Here is a 19508-nt window from a genome sequence, read left to right as displayed (position 1 = left end):
TATTGTGTTTTGTAGTTATAAATACATTAGGAAATTAGAAATAATGGTCGAATTTGAAAGTTAGTTAATTTGTTAAAAGCTTTCTATTGACTATTGTAATTTATGCTTTCCTTGAAACAATTATGCTAAGGAACTTCTTGTCTGAGTTTTTTTTTAACTCCTTCAAAAAATAATAAGTTTGAAATTAGATTTTTCTTAAGCAATTAAAGTAAATATTGTTTATATAAATATTGTAAGTTAAGATTAAAAAAAAATTAAATTAATAAAATATAATTATAAATGTAAAGTAGAAAGATGAATGATAAGTGGTCAGAAAGACTTGTTTGATTGACTCTGTATATTGAAAAGAAAATATATTGTAAACATTTATAGGTATAGTTAATGGGAATGGCTTGGGTGACTTTACTGTTTCATAACTTTGGTAACTTTACTTCATAAAATAAATGAATGAATTATTAATGAATATTATATTGATGTGAAAAAATGAAATGTGTACTAAAGTTACCAAAGTTACAATAATGCAAAGTCACTGAAACCTTGTCCATAGTTAATTCTATTGGACAAAATGATGTGGCCTATTCGACATGATGGAAGATATTAGATGAATATAAATGCTAAGTGTAAACAATAAAATCATGTTTTCGATGTCAAATCTCGATAAGTTGGTCCTTTCGACAAACAAATATGTTTAAGACGCAGTTTGAAAATGATGTAACTCGAGTTATGTGACTCTGTTTAAGGCGCGGTTTAGACGAATGTTGGTGAAAATAATTGAATAAATGATTTATTATTAGTGAGTATAATAATAAATCAATTGTGTTATTTTATGATTTGTGTGCTTTTGGTGATTAATTATGTGATGTGTACATAATTGGGATTGTTGTGTTACCATGGTAGTTCAGAAGGGGGGACTGCGTTGATGCTATTATGCATGATTATTTATAGTTAGAAGTGGAACTGTAAACATTGTTGTGTTGTAGTTGTTGTTGCAATTTCGTATACCATGCATCATATTGTATTGTGATGTGAAAGAGGCGAGTCACAAGTTCATAAAGGGAGACGAATGACTTGTCTAGAGCTTAGAAGGGGCGTGGGGGTTCAAATGGGGGTCCCGATTCATAGAGGAACCATTGTTTGAGTTGGTACCATATGCATAGTGTCGAGTCGTGAGTCACAATGTATACATATAAGCTTTGTGATGTTGGTGTGAATTATTCATGGTGTTGAGTGAGAATGATTGATTGTGATTTATTGTGTAACTAAACGTTGTTGTCGTTGTTGTTCTGCGCTTTATATCTACCCTCACATTCTTTACATCGTTAATATATCGAAGTTTATTCTCACCATTTTTCTTGTTGTTTCTGTGTTGCTTGCACTTTATTGTACAAATACTCAAGAGGAGTGAGTTGCAAGATGGTCTGGATACTTATCTTTATTTATTTAGTTTATTGTTATATTTAGTTGGTATAACGCTCTAGGTTGTAACATCGGGAACAAGGTGATTTGTTTTCCTTTGAGTTATCAGTTGAAGGATGTTATTTTATTTGAGCATTTCATTGTTGAAAAATTATGTTGAAGTTTTTGTTTAATTGATATTTCGCTACGAGCATTTCATTCTTTTATTAATGATATCGTGCCCCTCGATTTCATTAAACACGTCAACTGAATTTCTTAAAGAATTAAAAAAATATGTAATTTCGTTTTCACAATTAATTTTAAGAAAGATGAATTAAACTTGAAACATTTTCCAATCTATGTTAGGAAGCAAATCAAACCATTATATTTTGATTTAAAATAATTATTTTATTTTTAAAACAGAACTCTCATTTCATAGAACATCAATATTGGAAAAATAACAAACATAAAAAAAAACACAAACATAACACAAAACATAACGTGAAAACTCTAAAACTAGAGAAAAATCACTAATGTTGTCAATAGACAATTAGAAAATAACACTATGTGAAAATTGTTACAACACATAATATACCGTCAAATACCCAGACCCCAATACACTCACACCCTCCAAAACAAATATTTAATTACATCTCACAACATTCTAATACAAAAGCATAAGAGAATAAAGAAAGTAAAATACAAGCTTAAAGTGTTTTTGACGGGTGCATCTTGTAAAGAAAAACTTGAATCATTTATATAGCCTCAGACTCCCTATTCCTTCACAAAAGTAAGCAATGTGATATTTCTTCAACATATATATTTTCAACCAAACCCCAACAATCAAAGCCTTAACATAACTACTTTTATTTTTGTACGACAACATAGATTACATATGTGATATGTCTCGGTAGAAAAATAAACTTATGGTGAAGGAAACTGTATGGATGTACAACTTTGAAGATGATAAGAGATGAGAGAAAGAGGAGATAACAAAGAAACAAGCATTGAAAGAGGAATTAAGAAGAAAATCAAAATTCCTCGTGATTTTTACCAAAACCTGAAATGTTGGTGGGTGGGGGCTTTTTAAATTCATCGCATTAACTTTCAAATTATTAAATATTGGAATGGAAGAAGTTAAGAAATTAAATTTTGAGAGAAATAAAAAACATGAAGGTTGGGGGGAGATGAGGAAGCAAGATTGTCTGTAGATACGTTCACATGCTCTCTTTAATTCTTCTATTGAATCTGAACCGTTAATTCAATCCAACAATATAATTTATGGGTTTCACTGATGAGGGATTTAACTGGACCCTCATTATAGGCTTAACACACACACGCACGCACGCACGCACACATATAAGATCAAATGATACCAAGGTGGAAAACTTAGTATTATGACACATTTGATAACTCTTCACCGCATATCCGTATAATAAAATTCATTGTTGGATTGAAAGCTAACATCATATAGATCATGTCCATAAAATTTAAAATCAATCGGAAATCATTTGATATGTTAAAGAGAATGATCAAAGTTAACGATTTTGTTAAAGTTTTGTAAGACGTTGGTTTTTATGCATCTCGTTGACATATCAAATAATTTCTGATTGATGTTAAATTTTATGCACATGATCTATATGATATTAGTTTTCAATCCAACGATGGATTTTGTTATACGGATATGCGATAAAGAGTTATCGGAGGTGTCAAGTTGCTAACTTTGACACCTCTCTCTCTCTCTCTCTCTAATATGGAGGAAATTGGAGAAAGAGACCGATTTACTTATATTGAAAAATCTCACAAAATATGAATGCTCGACCCTCCCCTATTGTTGCGTTAAGATGTGTGGCCAAACTAAAGGGTAAAATACACTAACATTCTAAACTACTTAAGCCAATCACACCATACCTAACATTTATAATTGAAATTCATAGTACGAATACTAGCATAGCATAACTACGTTTGCACTCTCTTAATATAATGTATTAACATGTTACTAAACGATGCCAACTCTACTACCATAAGTTACAAACTGCTTCATTCTAAATTTTCTGTCACCTTAAGCTTACCTTCAATTTAACTTATAAGGCTGGTCATATACCATAGAAAGCTCCTCCCTTCACTAAATATAACAACAAGACTCATTCCTTCCATTTCATGGGTGATTAAACAACTGTTCACAATAGTAATTTATTCAAAATCAAGCGGAAAACTCAAACATTATGTGTTTACCAAGTAACTAAAATTCCAAGTATGGTTTTCAAAGATGCGACTAAAACTAGAAAACAAGACAGAATAGAAAGTTAGAAACAATTTAGATAAAATGTTCAATGCAAAGTCATGGCTTCGAGGTGTCTCATCATGCTCTTCAGCTTCTTTAGATGATCCTCAACAACATCTATTTCATTCGTTTTGTTATTCCCTTCAAGTAAATTTGTGGCCACCGCAATTGCATTATTAATCTTCTCACTTTCTTGAGAGGAGAGCTTTGAATTAACATCCTTCTTCTTTAAAGCATTCTTCATATCATAAACACAATAATCCAATGCACTCATTACCTCGGCCTTGTTTAAGAATTTCTTATCTTCAACACTGTATCTTTCAGCTTCTTCAGTCATTTTTCTAATTTCGGGTGCTGACAACCTTTCTTTGTCATTGGTTATAGTGATCTTATTTGTATTGTCTGTAGATACGTCCTTAGAGGAAACAGTCATGACACCATTTTCATCTATGACAAAGCATACTTCTAAGGGCTGACCCCGAGGAGCACCTGGAAGACAAGAAAGACTGAACATACCGAGTAGATTATTGTTTGTGACTCTTGCTCTCTCACCTTCATAAACCTTAATCCAGACACTGCAAAGGTTATCTATGGCTGTAGCATACCATCTAGACTTTTTGACAGGTATGGTAGTGTTCCTAGGAATAACCACATCCATGATTTCTTCAGGGGATACTGCTATACCTAGTGACAGTGGGTTCACATCTTACAGCACCAAGTTTGGGACATTCTTAATGCCTTCACTTAAAATAGCAGCCTGAACAGCTGCACCATAAGCAACAGCCTCATCCGAATTTATGCCCTTGAACAAATCTTTTCCTTTGAAAAAGTCTTGCAACAGATCTTGCAGTTTGGGAATCCTCGAGGAGCCACCCACAAGAACAACATCATCTATATCAGTATTGCAGATTTTTGAATCGCGCAGACAAGTATCAACGATTTTCATACATTGATTAAACAGATCCAGATTAATTTCCTCGAACTTAGCACGAGTTATTGATGAAGAGAAGTCAATTCCATGAATTAAAGAATCAACCTCAATTGTTGTTGCAAAGGAGAACGAAAGTATCCTTTTTGCTCTTTCGCAAGCAGTTATCAACCTCCTTAAGGCTCTTGGGTTAAGACTAATGTCCACTTTATGTTTTTTCTCGAACTATTGTACAAAATAGTTCACAAATCTGTTATCAAAGTCCTCTTCTCCGAGGTGAGTGTCTCCGGCCGTGGCTTTTACTTCAAAAACATCGCCTTTAATGGTGAGGATAGACACATCAAAAGTCCCACCACCAAGGTCAAAGACGAAAAATATTTCTTTTACCATCACAATTTCTTCTCTTATCAAGACCATATGCAATCGCAGCAGCGGTAGGTTCATTGATTATCTGAATAACATTAAGGCCTGCAATTGCGCCAGGATCTATGGTGGCTTTTCGCTGAGAATCATTGAAGTAAGACGGCACAGTAACAACAACATTTTTTACTGGCAAATTCAGATATGCTGAAGCTATTTCTCGCATCTTTGAGGCTATGTTTGGGAGTTTGGAGGGGAGGGGAGGGGAAGGCTTCCAAAAATGAAATTTTAAAAAAATATAGAAAAATGTTTGACATTTAGAAAAAATGATTTTGTTTAGAATGATAAAAAAGTCATTATCATTACTAAATTTTTAATTTTCAGAATACTACAACAACCTAAAAGATATTTGAAAAATTTTATGTAAGCCCTTCAAAACCCTCCAAAACCCTCCTTCAATATAACTTTTGAGTTCCCCAATTTTATGGGGTTTTTGGTGTTATGAATAAACTCAAACCCTCCAAAACCCTCCTACCCAAAATCTTTTTATCCTTTTCATTCAATTCTTCCTATTTTTCAAAGCCTTCCTCTCCCTTCCCCTCCAAACTCCCAAACATAGCCTGAAAGAATCATGGATGATATTTCCTCACCACAAAATTCCTTCTCTTCACCCTTATACTTAAGGGTAATCATGGGTTTGTCATTCACACCAGCAATAACCTTGAATGGCCACAACAATATATCTTTTCCAACAACTGGATCACTAAACTTCCTCCCAATTAACCTTTTAGCATCTGAAAAAAGAAACATACTTCATTCCTAAAATACCAATTGCATGAGTAAAAAAAGTTTGCATCAGAGACAGAAATAAAAAAAGTTTGCATGAGTAAAAGAAGTGGAAGAGAGAAGAGAAATGTACCAAAGACAGTGTTTTGAGGGTTAAATGCAGCCTGATACTTAGCAGCATCACCAATCAACCTTTGATCATCGTTGAAAGCAACAACAGAAGGTGTAGTTCTGTTGCCTTGTTCATTATGAATAATCTCAATTCTATTGTGATCGTCAAGCCACACAGCAACACAAGAATAGGTTGTTCCTAGGTCTATTCCTATTGCACGTCCTTCGTATTTTTTAGCCATATTGTCTTTTGAGTAAAAAAAAAACTCAAAAACACAAAGCTAAAACAGTGTGCGTGATATTTTCACAATCGGTATAATAGGAATATATATATATATATATATATATATATATATATATATATATATATATATATATATATATATATATATATATATATATCGTGCCAACAAAATATATAAAAGTAGTATATGTGTAAAATATTCACAAATCTCTAATTTAATTGATACTAAATATTTATATATTTTATGGAATCAATGTATTTTACATATAAAAGTAGTATGTGTAAAATATTCACAAATCTTAAACTTAATTGACACTAAATATTTATATATTTTATGAAATAAAATTTAAATTTTTAAATCAATATAATATAATATTTAAATAGATTAATATTATTCAATTAGATTATAAGAATCTTTTATAAATAAAAACAGTATGTGTAAAATATTCAATAAATCTCAAATTTAATTGACACTAAATATTTATATATTTTATAGAATAAAATTTTAAATTTAGTATAAGAATCTTTTGGATATAAATTATTTTAAGGAATAAATATTTAAATAAATTAATATTATTCAATTGGATTATAAAAATATTTTTTATATGAATTATTTTACAATTTTATTTTATGAAAAATAAATAGTAAATTGATTTAGGACACAACTTATGTACAATTTTTTAGGTGTGGTTCTTACTATTTTTCAACGAAAATATGACAAATATACATAAATCATCTGAGTGAAAATAGGAGAAATTTGCATACGTGTAAGAGGAAATTATACACTTATCATATTTTTATTGAAAAATAGTAAGAACCACACATAAAAAATTGTACCTAAATTTTGTCCATTGATTTATTATCAAATAAAATCAATTATGTAATAACATAAAATTGGAAAATATGATGCACCTAATGGTTAAGGTGATCAATAAATTGCATTTTTTTGAAGGTGCAACTCAAAAAAATAAAAGTCAAGAGAGAGAAGAAGAATTTAGATAGACGAAATTAAATTTAATAAGATTAAGAGAGGGAAGAAGAATTTAGATAGATGAAATTAAATTTAATAAGATTAAGAGAGAGAAGAAGAATTTAGATAGATGAAATTAAATTTAATAAGATTAAGACTCGTGAATGCAAATTAATTTTAATATATTTTATGTTGAACTTTAATTATTTTAATATATTTTTTATAAATATAGTCAATATATTTATAATATAACAATTTATCATAAATTTTTTTGACAAACACAATCAAATTTATTTTAACATTGATAGGAATTAAGCACAAATATAAAGGAGGGCATATGTTTGTAAGTTGAGTGAGAGATATAAGATTTAGTTTTAAAATTTAAAATAGTTATAATAGATATGATTAACAATTCATTTTTTCATTTAATTTCATATGTTTTTTTTATAATTGTATCTATTTTGGATATAAAATTTTAATCAATTAAATATACATATAATTGTAAGATTTATTTTTACTACTACAAAAAACACATTTAACTTTAGACACAAAATTGATTTAACTTGGTTACAGATGCGAGGCCACTTAATCCGTCGATTTTAGAATAACTAAAGAGATAATTGAAATGATCATTAGTTCGATCTCCAGCCATAAATTTTTTATATTTTCAAAATTCCCTACTATGAATAATATTTTTTATGACGAAACTTTCACCTCAAACATGCTAAAATCGAGAATATACGTCTTGAAAGTGTCATGTTTAATTTTTTTAAAAAAATAAACAACTTTTTCCCTGGGTTTTCTCAAATATCGATGTTGTGTGTGTGTCTATATATATATATATATATATATATATATATATATATATATATATATATATATATATATATATATATATATATATATATATATATATATATATATATATATATATATATATAAAGTAAGTGTCATGTTTTATCCATAAAAATATAATAAACATATCCCCTCAGTTTTTTAAAAAAAAAACGAGGGAATATAACTATAAGGGATCTCGCTTTGAATCATTGTTATTGCATTTAAAGTTTTTTTCAATGATTTATCACTTGACGACTTTCCAACTTCCCTTTATTTCTAAGTTAATTCTTTTTCTATTATTTTCTTTCTTAATTAGTAATTTTCAAAATCTTTGTTATCAATAAAAAATAGACAATAATAGGAAACAAAATATTTCATTGATAATCAATTATGCATTACAAAAAATAGGACAACATATAACTATTCCACATATTCAAACTTCTGACTCTACTAAACTTCAACAGTATCCCTACTAAGTATCTCTAACTAAGAGAAAAGTTCATAAAGAAATCTTCTATATGGTATGGGGAAAGTCATTTATTCCCGAGAGATGCTTATCATTTCCTTCAATAATTTAAAAATGGTAAGAGGAAGATTAAATCTTACATTGTGGGTAAGGAAGTACAAGATATGTTTGTCATCTCAAGTAAGCGTATCGAGTTGTTTCTCTCTTGGATGGAGATTTGACAAGAGATGTTTGGAATAGATAACTCCTTACAACAAAGATTTGTTGTTCTTCAAGAATTTGGATTTGTTATAATATTATGTTTTAATATTATGTGTAAACATTGTAATATAAAAAAGAAATTCTTTCACCTGTGTTTTTAACAAAATCGAGGGGATAATTTAGCGTGATAATTAAGGATATTGATCATCGTTCTTAAACAAATTTATATCATCCATTTCATGAGTATCAACGCTCAAGATACTACCATTAGTGATCCAAGTGAAACCTAAAAAACTTTTATTATAAAAGCTTTCTGATATTTAAAATTGATAATGAAACATCATGAAGAGCTTGAAACTATCTACATCCTTCACTTTAAGGTTTGCAAAAGTATTTGTCATGAAGAGTTCTCTATGATGGATTGCAAAATCAAAAGATTATTTGAATTTAAGGTTTGTGTTCTTAAATATTTATTTGAGCAGAAAATCATTTATTTGTCTAAACCTTTTTTTTTACTTATATCAGAAAAAATGCATAAAAAAGAGATTGAGAATATAGTGGTGCCCATCATTTAATCTTTTATAAATATAAAATATTCAAATATCCAACATATGATCTTCATGGACAAATTAATTTTTATTTTAGTATTCTGTGTAAACAATGTAATATTCTAGATAAACATTGTGGTTTGTAAACAAATTATTTTATTAATTTTTTGTGTAAATAATTATTAGCTGGAGTTTTTCGACACCATGGTTATTAAATAAAAAAAATATTTGTGATGGATATTATGAGCCTTCGACGAAATATCACGTTTGCTAAATGTCTGTCGAAATTGCCTCAGATGGAAGAAAGTGTTGGACTTGGACTTAAAAATATTTTCTAAGTTTTATAGTTGGTTCAACGTAAAGAGGCGTTCGAGAGAGAGGTTAAATTTGAACGAATATGTAACTATCTTTTGTCCTTATCGGTTTTTGTTAAGAGGACGCGTGGAGCTCCAGGACGAAAGGAAGGCGTGCCGAGTGAAACGTGGCATGCCCTGATCGAAAGACCATTAAAAACAGTTATTTCGAAGTAGTATATATAGGAGTCTTAGCAATTAGGATTCGTGTGTTCATTTGTGTACAAAATCTCACTAAAAAAAGGTTCAAAATGGAGTTGGACATCAGCACTAATCGGCGCAGCCTCCGCCGTAGCGGCCACCTCCATCCTCTCCGCCAAACCGAAAGACCCGACCTTCCACCTCATCTCCATCAACTTCACTTCCCTAAAACCCAGCCTCCCCGCCATCGACGCTGAGGTTCTCCTCACCATCCACGTCACCAACCCCAACATAGCCCCAATCAACTACTCCTCAACCACCATGTCAATCTTCTACGAAGGCTCCCTCCTCGGCTCCGCTCCGGTTCAAGCCGGCTCGCAGCCGCCAAGGTCCTGCCAGCTCCTCCGACTCCCCGCAAGGCTTAAGGCAAGGAAGCTGGCGAAACACGCCGGGAGAGTGGTGGCGGATGTGGCGAAGCGGGAGATGATACTCGATGCGGCGGTTGATATTGCTGGCACCGCTAGAGTTTTGTGGTGGGACCATAATTTTAAAGTTCGTGTGAATAGTCATGTTACGGTGGATCCTGTTTTTCTTGATGTTATTGATCAGGAAAGTACTGCTCAACTTGAACTCTTTGCTTCAGGTGAATAGCGATTTCATTGTTCATTGTTCGGTTTGGAATAACAGTTGAAATTACAAAAATTGTGATTGTGTGATTCACTAATTATAAACAAAGAGTACCTACATAAACTTAGCCATAACTTTTGAGTTCGAATTCAGCGCATCAACGTTAAATTTTGCTCTTGCTCTGTATACGCAACGCAACATTGTTAAATTCTCAAGAGTTTTGCCGTCTAGCACAACTGACATCCAATTTCAAAATAAAAGTAATTATAAGAGTAATTAGGGTTTATTAATTGTAATGAGTTTGACATTAAAAGTTCAATGTTGATGATATGAATGTGCATTTAAATTATCAACTCAAGTTCAATTGTTTCTCATGTGAATTTTTGCACATTGTTTTCATGGGTAGACGATGAGTTGGAAGGTGAAGGTGAAGGTGAAGATGAAACCGAAGCAAAAGTTGAAGAGTGATCAACATGTCACCTTAGTGTTATGTTGGTGGGTCTTATTGGCTTTAGTTTATTTATTTGGAACATTTTAGGTTCGACTTTTAAATTATGTGACATTTGAGGGTTGTATTTTTATTTGTTGATTATTATTTAGCTTTTGTAGTTGATTAACTGCCTTTTCATTTCTAATTTTTTAATTAAACCAAATTATATGATGTTATTTATTGTGTTTTGTAGTTATAAATACATTAGGAAATTAGAAATAATGGTCGAATTTGAAAGTTAGTTAATTTGTTAAAAGCTTTCTATTGACTATTGTAATTTATGCTTTCCTTCAAACAATTATGCTAAGGAACTTCTTGTCTGAGTTTTTTTTAACTCCTTCAAAAAATAATAAGTTTGAAATTAGATTTTTCTTAAGCAATTAAAGTAAATATTGTTTATATAAATATTGTAAGTTAAGATTAAAAAAAATTAAATTAATAAAATATAATTATAAATGTAAAGTAGAAAGATGAATGATAAGTGGCCAGAAAGACTTGTTTGATTGACTCTGTATATTGAAAAGAAAATATATTGTAAACATTTATAGGTATAGTTAATTCTATTGGACAAAATGATGTGGCCTATTCGACATGATGGAAGATATTAGATGAATATAAATGCTAAGTGTAAACAATTAAATCATGTTTTCGATGTCAAATCTCGATAAATTGGTCCTTTCGACAAACAAATATGTTTAAGACGCAGTTTGAAAATGATGTAACTCGAGTTATGTGACTCTTTTTGAGGCGCGGTTTGTATTAGAAAAGTAAAAGCTAAGCATAGTAGAGAAAGAGAGAAGAGAGAGTTTGTTATAGATTGTAACTGTTTCTCTTGATTATAGAGATTACAAGATATAGTATATATAGCAGTGACAGGTGTCAGTCACTGCCAGCTCATAGTATATATAGCAGTGACAGGTGTCAGTCACTGCCAGCTCATCTTAAGTACTATTATTTATTTTATGAGATACAAATCAATGCCTAAGTATATAGTCTATTATCTCCCCTTCAAACAGTGCTGCCTGTTCCAGGGAGTCCTGTAGGAATAGAACTTTTATCAACAACTCTAAGAGAGTCTTTGAGAGCAAGAAACTGGAGAGCACTAAGAGGTTTAGTAAGAATATCTGCATTTTGAAATTCTGCAGAAATATGTTTAACAGAGAAGGTCTTGTTGAGGACTTTTTCTCTGAGAAAGAATATATCCAGCTCCATGTGTTTGGTCTTGGCATGGAGAACAGGATTGTGAGACAGAGCCACAGTGCTTAAATTGTCACAGAGCAGAGTTGGACTTAGGGCTGGGACCTGCAACTCAGTGAGAAGCGACTGGACCCAAAGAACTTCAGAAGCAGTGCTAGCCAAACTGCGATACTCTGCTTCTGTGCTGGACCTGGCCACAAGGGTTTGTTTCTTGGACCACCAAGAGATGAGGTTTGAGCCTAGGTAGATGCAAGACCCTGAAGTAGATTTCCTGTCATCAGGGTCAGAACCCCAATCTGCATCAGAATAGGCTGTAATGGACATTGGTTGAAGAGGATTTGCAGGCAGAAAATGCAGGCCATGATGTAAAGTACCCCTGAGATATCTTAAAATTCTTTTAACAGCAACCCAGTGACTCTGCATTGGCTGAGACAAGAATTGACAGGCCTTGTTGACTGAGTAGCTGATTTCTGGTCTTGTAATGGTGGCATACTGAAGTGCTCCAACCACTGACCTGTAGTAAGTGGGGTCTGAGAGAAAATCTGAGCCTACTTTAGTAAGCTTAAGATTGGAAACCATAGGGGTGGGAAGACTCTTGGCTTCACTCATATTGGTCTTGGCCAGAAGATCTTTGATATACTTAGCCTGGGGAAAGAAAGAGAGATCCATTGGCTAAGTGTGAGACTTCAATACCAAGAAAATAATGAAGAGTACCAAGCTGCTTCAGAGAAAACTGAGTATGTAACTTGTCAACCAGTTGTTGAATATGAGTAGCAGAACTGCCTGTGACTATAATGTCATCAACATAGACAAGCATGAAGATAGAGTAGGAGGGAGTGAAGAGAGTGAACAGGGAGGGATCACACTTGCTAGTGTGAAATCCAAAGCCATGGAGAGCTGCAGTAAGTCTGTCAAACCATGCCCTAGGGGCCTGCTTCAAGCCATAGATGGCCTTGTTCAATTTGCAGACTAGAGAGGAATCTGTTGAGATAAATCCAGGTGGCTGCTGCATGTATACTTCCTCTGTCAATATGCCATTGAGGAAAGCATTATTGACATCCAATTGAATTAGAGGCCATTTCCTAGAAATAGCAAGGGTGAGCATGACTCTAACTGTTACAGGCTTAACAACAGGTGAGAATGTCTCCTGAAAATCAAAACCATGAACCTGATGGAAGCCCTTTGCCACCAGCCTGGCCTTGTATTTTTGGATAGTGCCATCAGGGTTTTGTTTGATTCTAAATACCCATTTACATCCAATAGCTCTCCTATTTGGGGGTAAAGTCGTGAGAGTCCAGGTATTATTGGCCAATAAAGCGGTATGTTCAGCTTTCATAGCTGCAACCCAGTTTTGATCCTTGAGTGCTGTTTTATAAGAAGTAGGTTCCATTTCTGTTAGCAACAGGGTAGGATGCAGTCTGGGCATTACAATGCCAGCCTTAGCTCTTGTAGTCATAGGATGCACATTATGAGGATTGAGAGGTATAGCTAAGGGGGAGGCCTCTGAGTTAGAAGGAACAGAAGTGGGAGTGAAACTTGTGCTGGGAGTTAAGGAAACAGGGGAAGAAGAAGAGGAAATAGGAGAGGTAGATAGAAAGGGCACCTGCATTTGAGAAGAAGAAGTAGGATAGGCTGCAGAGGACTGTAAGGGATGTGAGGAAAGCTTGAAAGTTGCAGGAACTGGAACTGAAACAGTTGTAGGAGATGCAGCAGAAGAAGGAGATGAAGAGAACATGTCAGGGTATGGAAATCTGATCTCATTGAAGATCACATCCTTAGAAATAAAGAGCCTGCCATCAGCTGCAAGGCATTTGTAGCCTTTGTGCTGAGTAGAGTACCCTAAAAAGATACACTCCTTGGAGTGATAGCTAAACTTGTTAGGTTGGTAGGGCCTGAGATGTGGGTAGCAGGCACAACCAAACACTTTGAGGAACTTATAGTCAGGTTCAGACTGATGGAGCAGCTTATAGGGTGACTCCATATTTAAAACTGAGGTTGGCATGCAGTTGATAAGATATGTTGCTGCAAGAAAGGCATGATCCCAGAACTTCAATGGCAGAGATGCATGAGCCAGTAGTGTGAGACCAGTTTCCACTACATGTCTATGCTTTCTTTCAACAGATCCATTCTGATGATGAGTGTGTGGACAAGTGAGTCTGTGAACAGCTCCTTGTTTAGTGAGGAAAGGAGTGAGAGGTTGAAACTCTCCACCTCCATCAGTCTGCACTATCTTAACAGTGCTTTTAAACTGAGTGTGCACAAATGTAAGAAAATTGATGAGGATAGGCACTACCTCAGACTTTAGTTTGAGGAGAAATATCCAGGTGTATTTAGTGTGTGCATCAACACAAGTGAGCATATATTTAAATCCAGTAGTAGATGGAAAGGGAGCTGGTCCCCACACATCAGCAAACAGTAGATCAAATGGTGCATTATAGACAGTAGTAGAGGCAGTAGAAGGCAATCTATGAACTTTGCCAAGACAGCAAGCAACACAAAAATCAAATTTAGATTGCTGTGGAATAGGAAGGTTACATTTGGTAAGTACAGCCTTAAGGACCTCATGATGAGGATGGCCTAGTCTCTTATGCCATTGCTCATACAGAGAGGGTCCTAAACTCTGTGTACCTTGATTGCCAATAGAAGTAAAACGGGAGAGGGAAGAATTATTACTAGTGAGTGTGTGAACAGTAGGTGCAGAATTCTTAGAGGGAGAAGAGATGGCCTGAAGAGATCCAAAGGAATAGAGTCCATCTTTTCCAAGTGCTCCTTGTAGTAGCACCTCAGAAGTAGCCTGTGATTTAACCATACAGGTATCAGGATGAAACTCGAAATAAACTTTGTTATCCCTAGCAAACTGACTAACATAGATAAGGTTCTTTGTGATTTGTGGCACTAGCAATAAGTTGTGTAGTGTAAGAGTGACATTTGGATTGTGTGAAGAATGAAAAGATGATTGGCCAATTGAGGCTATTGACAAACCTTGACCATTTCCAAGTGTCACTTGATCAGTGCCAGATGCAGGGATGCTATCAAGAAAATGCTCTGCAGAGTTTGTCACATGATGCGTAGCACCAGAATCAGCATACCAAGGGGAGGCAGATTGGCTTGCCACTGCTCCTGTACCAGCAACGTACACTTGAGGTTGCTCATCAGGTCTAACTACTGCAGCAGGAGTGCGCATCTGAACAAACTGTGGAGCAATCCATTGATTAGGTGCATGTTGTGCAGGAGCACCTTGATACCACTGAGAAGCTTGCACAGGTACCATAGGAGCACGCCACTGAGAGGCATTTGATGAAGGAACTGCAAGTCTGTAGTAACAAACCTTGGCATCATGACCAGGTTTGGAGCAGATTTGGCACTGAACACGGTTACGTCCACCATTACGTCCACCACCTCTGTAGGTTGAAGCTCTACCACCACGTCCTCCACGAGAGTACTCAGTTTGAGGTGCAGAATCGTGAGAAGTAGAGTCAGATACCGTAGAAACTGTGGAGTTTACAGAAGGAGTAACCGTATCTTATGTAACATTGAGAGCAATAGGATCCTGAGATGCAGCATGAGGTGTACGCTCAAGTCTAGCTTCATGAGAGAGAAGCATTGTTTCAGCAACGACGAGAGCACACGGTTCATCACGATACTGAATGATCGAGGCTAGGGCTTGATATTCCGGTGGCAATCCATCAACAATTGTCTCCAATTGATCACGATGCGACACCGGATCTCCAATAGATTCGAGGATATCAGCGATTTGTTGAATTCAACCTAGATATTGCGCAATCGTACGATCACCTTTCTCCATACTACGAAGTTCATAGCGAAGTTGACGAGATTTTGCATAGATCTGAGTTCGCTGAAACTGATCAATGACGGACCACACCTCATGAGCATGAACGCACTTGACGACGCGTGGAAGAACAACTTTAGAAAGCGTCGTCAGAAGCCACGTGAAGAGAAGAGAGTCTTCCTGATGCCAGAGAGTGTACGCCGGATTCTCGCGATCGGAGGCGCGATCTTCCGTCGTGAGAAAACGAGGAGGTATCACCGGATTTACCAGATGACGGTGGAGTTTGTGGATGCGAATGATGCCTTCCACTTGTTGCTTCCAAGAGAGGAAGTTGTTGTTGTCCAGCTTGATGCTGATGTGCTGTGCGAACGTTTTGAACGCATTCTTCAGAGTAGTTGACGCTGGTGGTTGCGTAGAAGAGTTTTCATCTAACGACAAACCAGACGACGGCGAAGGCGACGGCGTAGGAGAAGCCATGGTCACCGTGGATCAGAAGCTCATGATACCATATTAGAAAAGTAAAAGCTAAGCATAGTAGAGAAAGAGAGAAGAGAGAGTTTGTTATAGATTGTAACTGTTTCTCTTGATTATAGAGATTACAAGATATATTATATATAGAAGTGACAGGTGTCAGTCACTGCCAGCTCATAGTATATATAGCAGTGACAGGTGTCAGTCACTGCCAGCTCATCTTAAGTTCTATTATTTATTTTATGAGATACAAATCAATGCCTAAGTATATAGTCTATTAGTTTGGACGTATGTTGGTGAAAATAATTGAATAAATTATTTATTATAAGTGAGTATAATAATAAATCAATTGTGTTATTTTATGATGTTGTGTGCTTTTGGTGACTAATTATGTGATGTGTACATAATTGGGATTGTTGTGTTATCATGGTAGTTCAGAAGGGGGAACTGTGTTGATGCTATTATGCATGATTATTTATAGTTAGAAGTGGAACGGTAAACATTGTTGTGTTGTAGTTGTTGTTGCAATTTTGTATGCCATGATATTGTATCGTGATGTGAAAGAGGCGAGTCACAAGTTCATAAAGGGAGACGAATGACTTGTCTAGAGCTTAGAAGGGGCGTGGGGTTCAAATGGGGGTCCCGATTCATAGAGGAACCATTGTTTGAGTTGTTACCATATGCATAGTGTCGAGTCGTGAGTCACATTGTATACATACAAGCTTTGTGATGTTGGTGTGAATTATTCATGGTGTTGAGTGAGAATGATTGATTGTGATTTATTGTGTAACTAAACGTTGTTGTCGTTGTTGTTCTGTTCTTTATATCTACCCTCACATTCTTTACATCGTTAATATATCAAAGTTTATTCTCACCATTTTTCTTGTTGTTTTTGTGTTGCTTGCACTTTATTGTACAAATACTCAAGAGGAGTGAGTTGCAAGATGGTCTGGATACTTATCTTTATTTATTTAGTTTATTGTTATATTTAGTTGGTATAACGCTCTAGGTTGTAACATCGGGAACAAGGTGATTTGTTTTCCTTTGAGTTATTAGTTGAAGGATGTTATTTTATTTGAGCATTTCATTGTTGAAAAATTATGTTGAAGTTTTTGTTTAATTGATATTTCGCTACGATCATTTCATTCTTTTATTAATGATATCGTGCCCCTCGATTTCATTAAACACGTCAACTGAATTTCTTAAAGAATTAAAAAAATATGTAATTTTGTTTTCACAATTAATTTTAAGAAAGATGAATTAAACTTGAAACATTTTCCAATCTATGTTAGGAAGCAAATCAAACCATTATATTTTGATTTAAAATAATTATTTTATTTTTAAAACAGAATTCTCATTTCATAGAACATCAATATTGGGAAAATAACAAACATAAAAAAAAGAAGACAAACATAACACAAAACTTAACGTGAAAACTCTAAAACTAGAGAAAAAATCACTAATGTTATCAATAGACAATTAGAGAATAACACTATGTGAAAATTGTTACAACATATAATATACTGTCAAATACCCAGACCCTCAATACACTCACACCCTCCAAAACAAATATTTAATTACATCTCACAACATTCTAATACAAAAGCATAAGAGAATAAAGAAAGTCAAATACAAGCTTAAAGTATTTTTGACGGGTGCATCTTGTAAAGAAAAACTTGAATCATTTATATAGCCTTGGACTTCCTATTCCTTCACAAAATAAGCAATGTGATATTTTTTCAACATATATATTTTCAACCAAACCCCAACAATCAAAGCCTTAAAATAACTACTTTTATTTTTGTACGACAACATAGACTACATATGTGATCTGTCTCCGTAGAAAAATAAACTTATGGTGAAGGAAACTGTATGGATGTACAACTATGAAGATGATAAGAGATGAGAGAAAGAGGAGATAACAAAGAAACAAGCATTGAAAGAGGAATTAAGAAGAAAATCAAAATTCCTCGTGATTTTTACCAAAACCTGAAATGTTGGTGGGTGGGGGCTTTTTAAATTCATCGCATTAACTTTCGAATTATTAAATATTGGAATGGAAGAAGTTAAGAAATTAAATTTTGAGAGAAATAAAAAACATGAAGGTTGGGGGAAGATGAGGAAGCAAGATTGTCTGTAGATACGTTCACATGCTCTCTTTAATTCTTCTATTGAATCTGAACCGTTAATTCAATCCAACAATATAGGCTGAACCGTTAATTCAATCCAACAATATACTTTCACTGATGAGGGACTTAACTGGACCCTCACTATAGGCTTAACACACACACGCACGCACACATATAAGATCAAATGATACCAAGGTGGAAAACTTAGTATTATGACACATTTGATAACTCTTCACCGCATATCCGTATAACAAAATTCATTGTTGGATTGAAAGCTAACATCATATAGATCATGTCCATAAAATTTAACATCAATCGGAAATCATTTGATATGTTAAAGAGAATGATCAAAGTTAACGATTTTGTTAAAGTTTTGTAAGACGTTGGTTTTTATGCATCTCATTGACATATCAAATAATTTCTGATTGATGTTAAATTTTATGCACATGATCTATATGATGTTAGTTTTCAATCCAACGATGGATTTTATTATACAGATATGCGATAAAGAGTTATCGGAGGTGTCAAGTTGCTAACTTTGACACGTCTCTCTCTCTCTCTCTCTCTCTCTCTCTCTCTCTCTCTCTCAATAATATGGAGGAAATTAGAGAAAGAGACCGATTTACTTATATTGAAAAATCTCACAAAATATGAATGCTCGACCCTCCCCTATTGTTGCGTTAAGATGGGTGGCCAAACTAAAGGGTAAAATACACTAACATTCTAAACTACTTAAGCCAATCACACCATACCTAACATTTATAATTGAAATTCATAGTACGAATACCAGCATAGCATAACTACGTTTGCACTCTCTTAATATAATGTATTAACATGTTACTAAACTCACGTGTAATAATTGGATGTCAACTCTACTACCATAAGTTACAAACTGCTTCATTCTAAATTTTCTGTCACCTTAAGCTTACCTTCAATTTAACTTATAAGGCTGGTCATATACCATAGAAAGCTCTTCCCTTCACTAAATATAACAACAAGACTCATTCCTTCCATTTCATGGGTGATTAAACAACTGTTCACAATAGTAAGTTATTCAAAAACAAGCAGAAAACTCAAACCTTATGTGTTTACCAAGTAACTAAAATTCCAAGTAAGGTTGTCAAAGATGCGACTAAAACTAGAAAACAAGACAAAAGTAGAAACAATTTAGATAAAATGT

General features: G+C 34.0%; 1 protein-coding gene and 1 pseudogene across 1 annotated transcript; one reads left to right on the top strand and one right to left on the bottom strand.

The window, feature by feature from the left end:
- Nucleotides 1-3725: 3725 nt before the first annotated feature.
- Nucleotides 3726-6106, bottom strand: LOC131626002 (heat shock cognate 70 kDa protein-like; annotated as a pseudogene).
- Nucleotides 6107-8914: 2808 nt separating this feature from the next.
- Nucleotides 8915-10904, top strand: LOC131626001 (uncharacterized). The gene is made up of 3 exons (XM_058896829.1): nucleotides 8915-9034; nucleotides 9679-10267; nucleotides 10658-10904. Exons 1-3 carry the CDS (start codon nucleotides 8915-8917, stop codon nucleotides 10717-10719), a joined length of 771 nt encoding a protein of 256 aa, XP_058752812.1. The 3' UTR covers nucleotides 10720-10904.
- The last annotated feature ends 8604 nt before the right edge of the window (nucleotides 10905-19508 follow it).

The sequence above is a fragment of the Vicia villosa genome, unplaced genomic scaffold, assembly GCF_029867415.1.
Source record: "Vicia villosa cultivar HV-30 ecotype Madison, WI unplaced genomic scaffold, Vvil1.0 ctg.000253F_1_1, whole genome shotgun sequence".
NCBI classification, from domain to species: Eukaryota; Viridiplantae; Streptophyta; class Magnoliopsida; order Fabales; family Fabaceae; genus Vicia; species Vicia villosa.
The sequence above is the reverse complement of the archived record's forward strand: the minus strand, read 5'-3'. Positions and strand labels throughout refer to the sequence as shown.

Excerpts from the sequence above, each read along its gene's own strand:
- LOC131626001 (XM_058896829.1), top strand. The coding sequence starts at position 8,915 with ATGAAACATCATGAAGAGCTTGAAACTATCTACATCCTTCACTTTAAG. Across the intron at positions 9,035-9,678 it reads AAAGATTATTTGAATTTAAG|CAATTAGGATTCGTGTGTTC; the intron begins GTTTGTGTTCTT and ends TAGGAGTCTTAG. Across the intron at positions 10,268-10,657 it reads ACTTGAACTCTTTGCTTCAG|ACGATGAGTTGGAAGGTGAA; the intron begins GTGAATAGCGAT and ends TTTCATGGGTAG.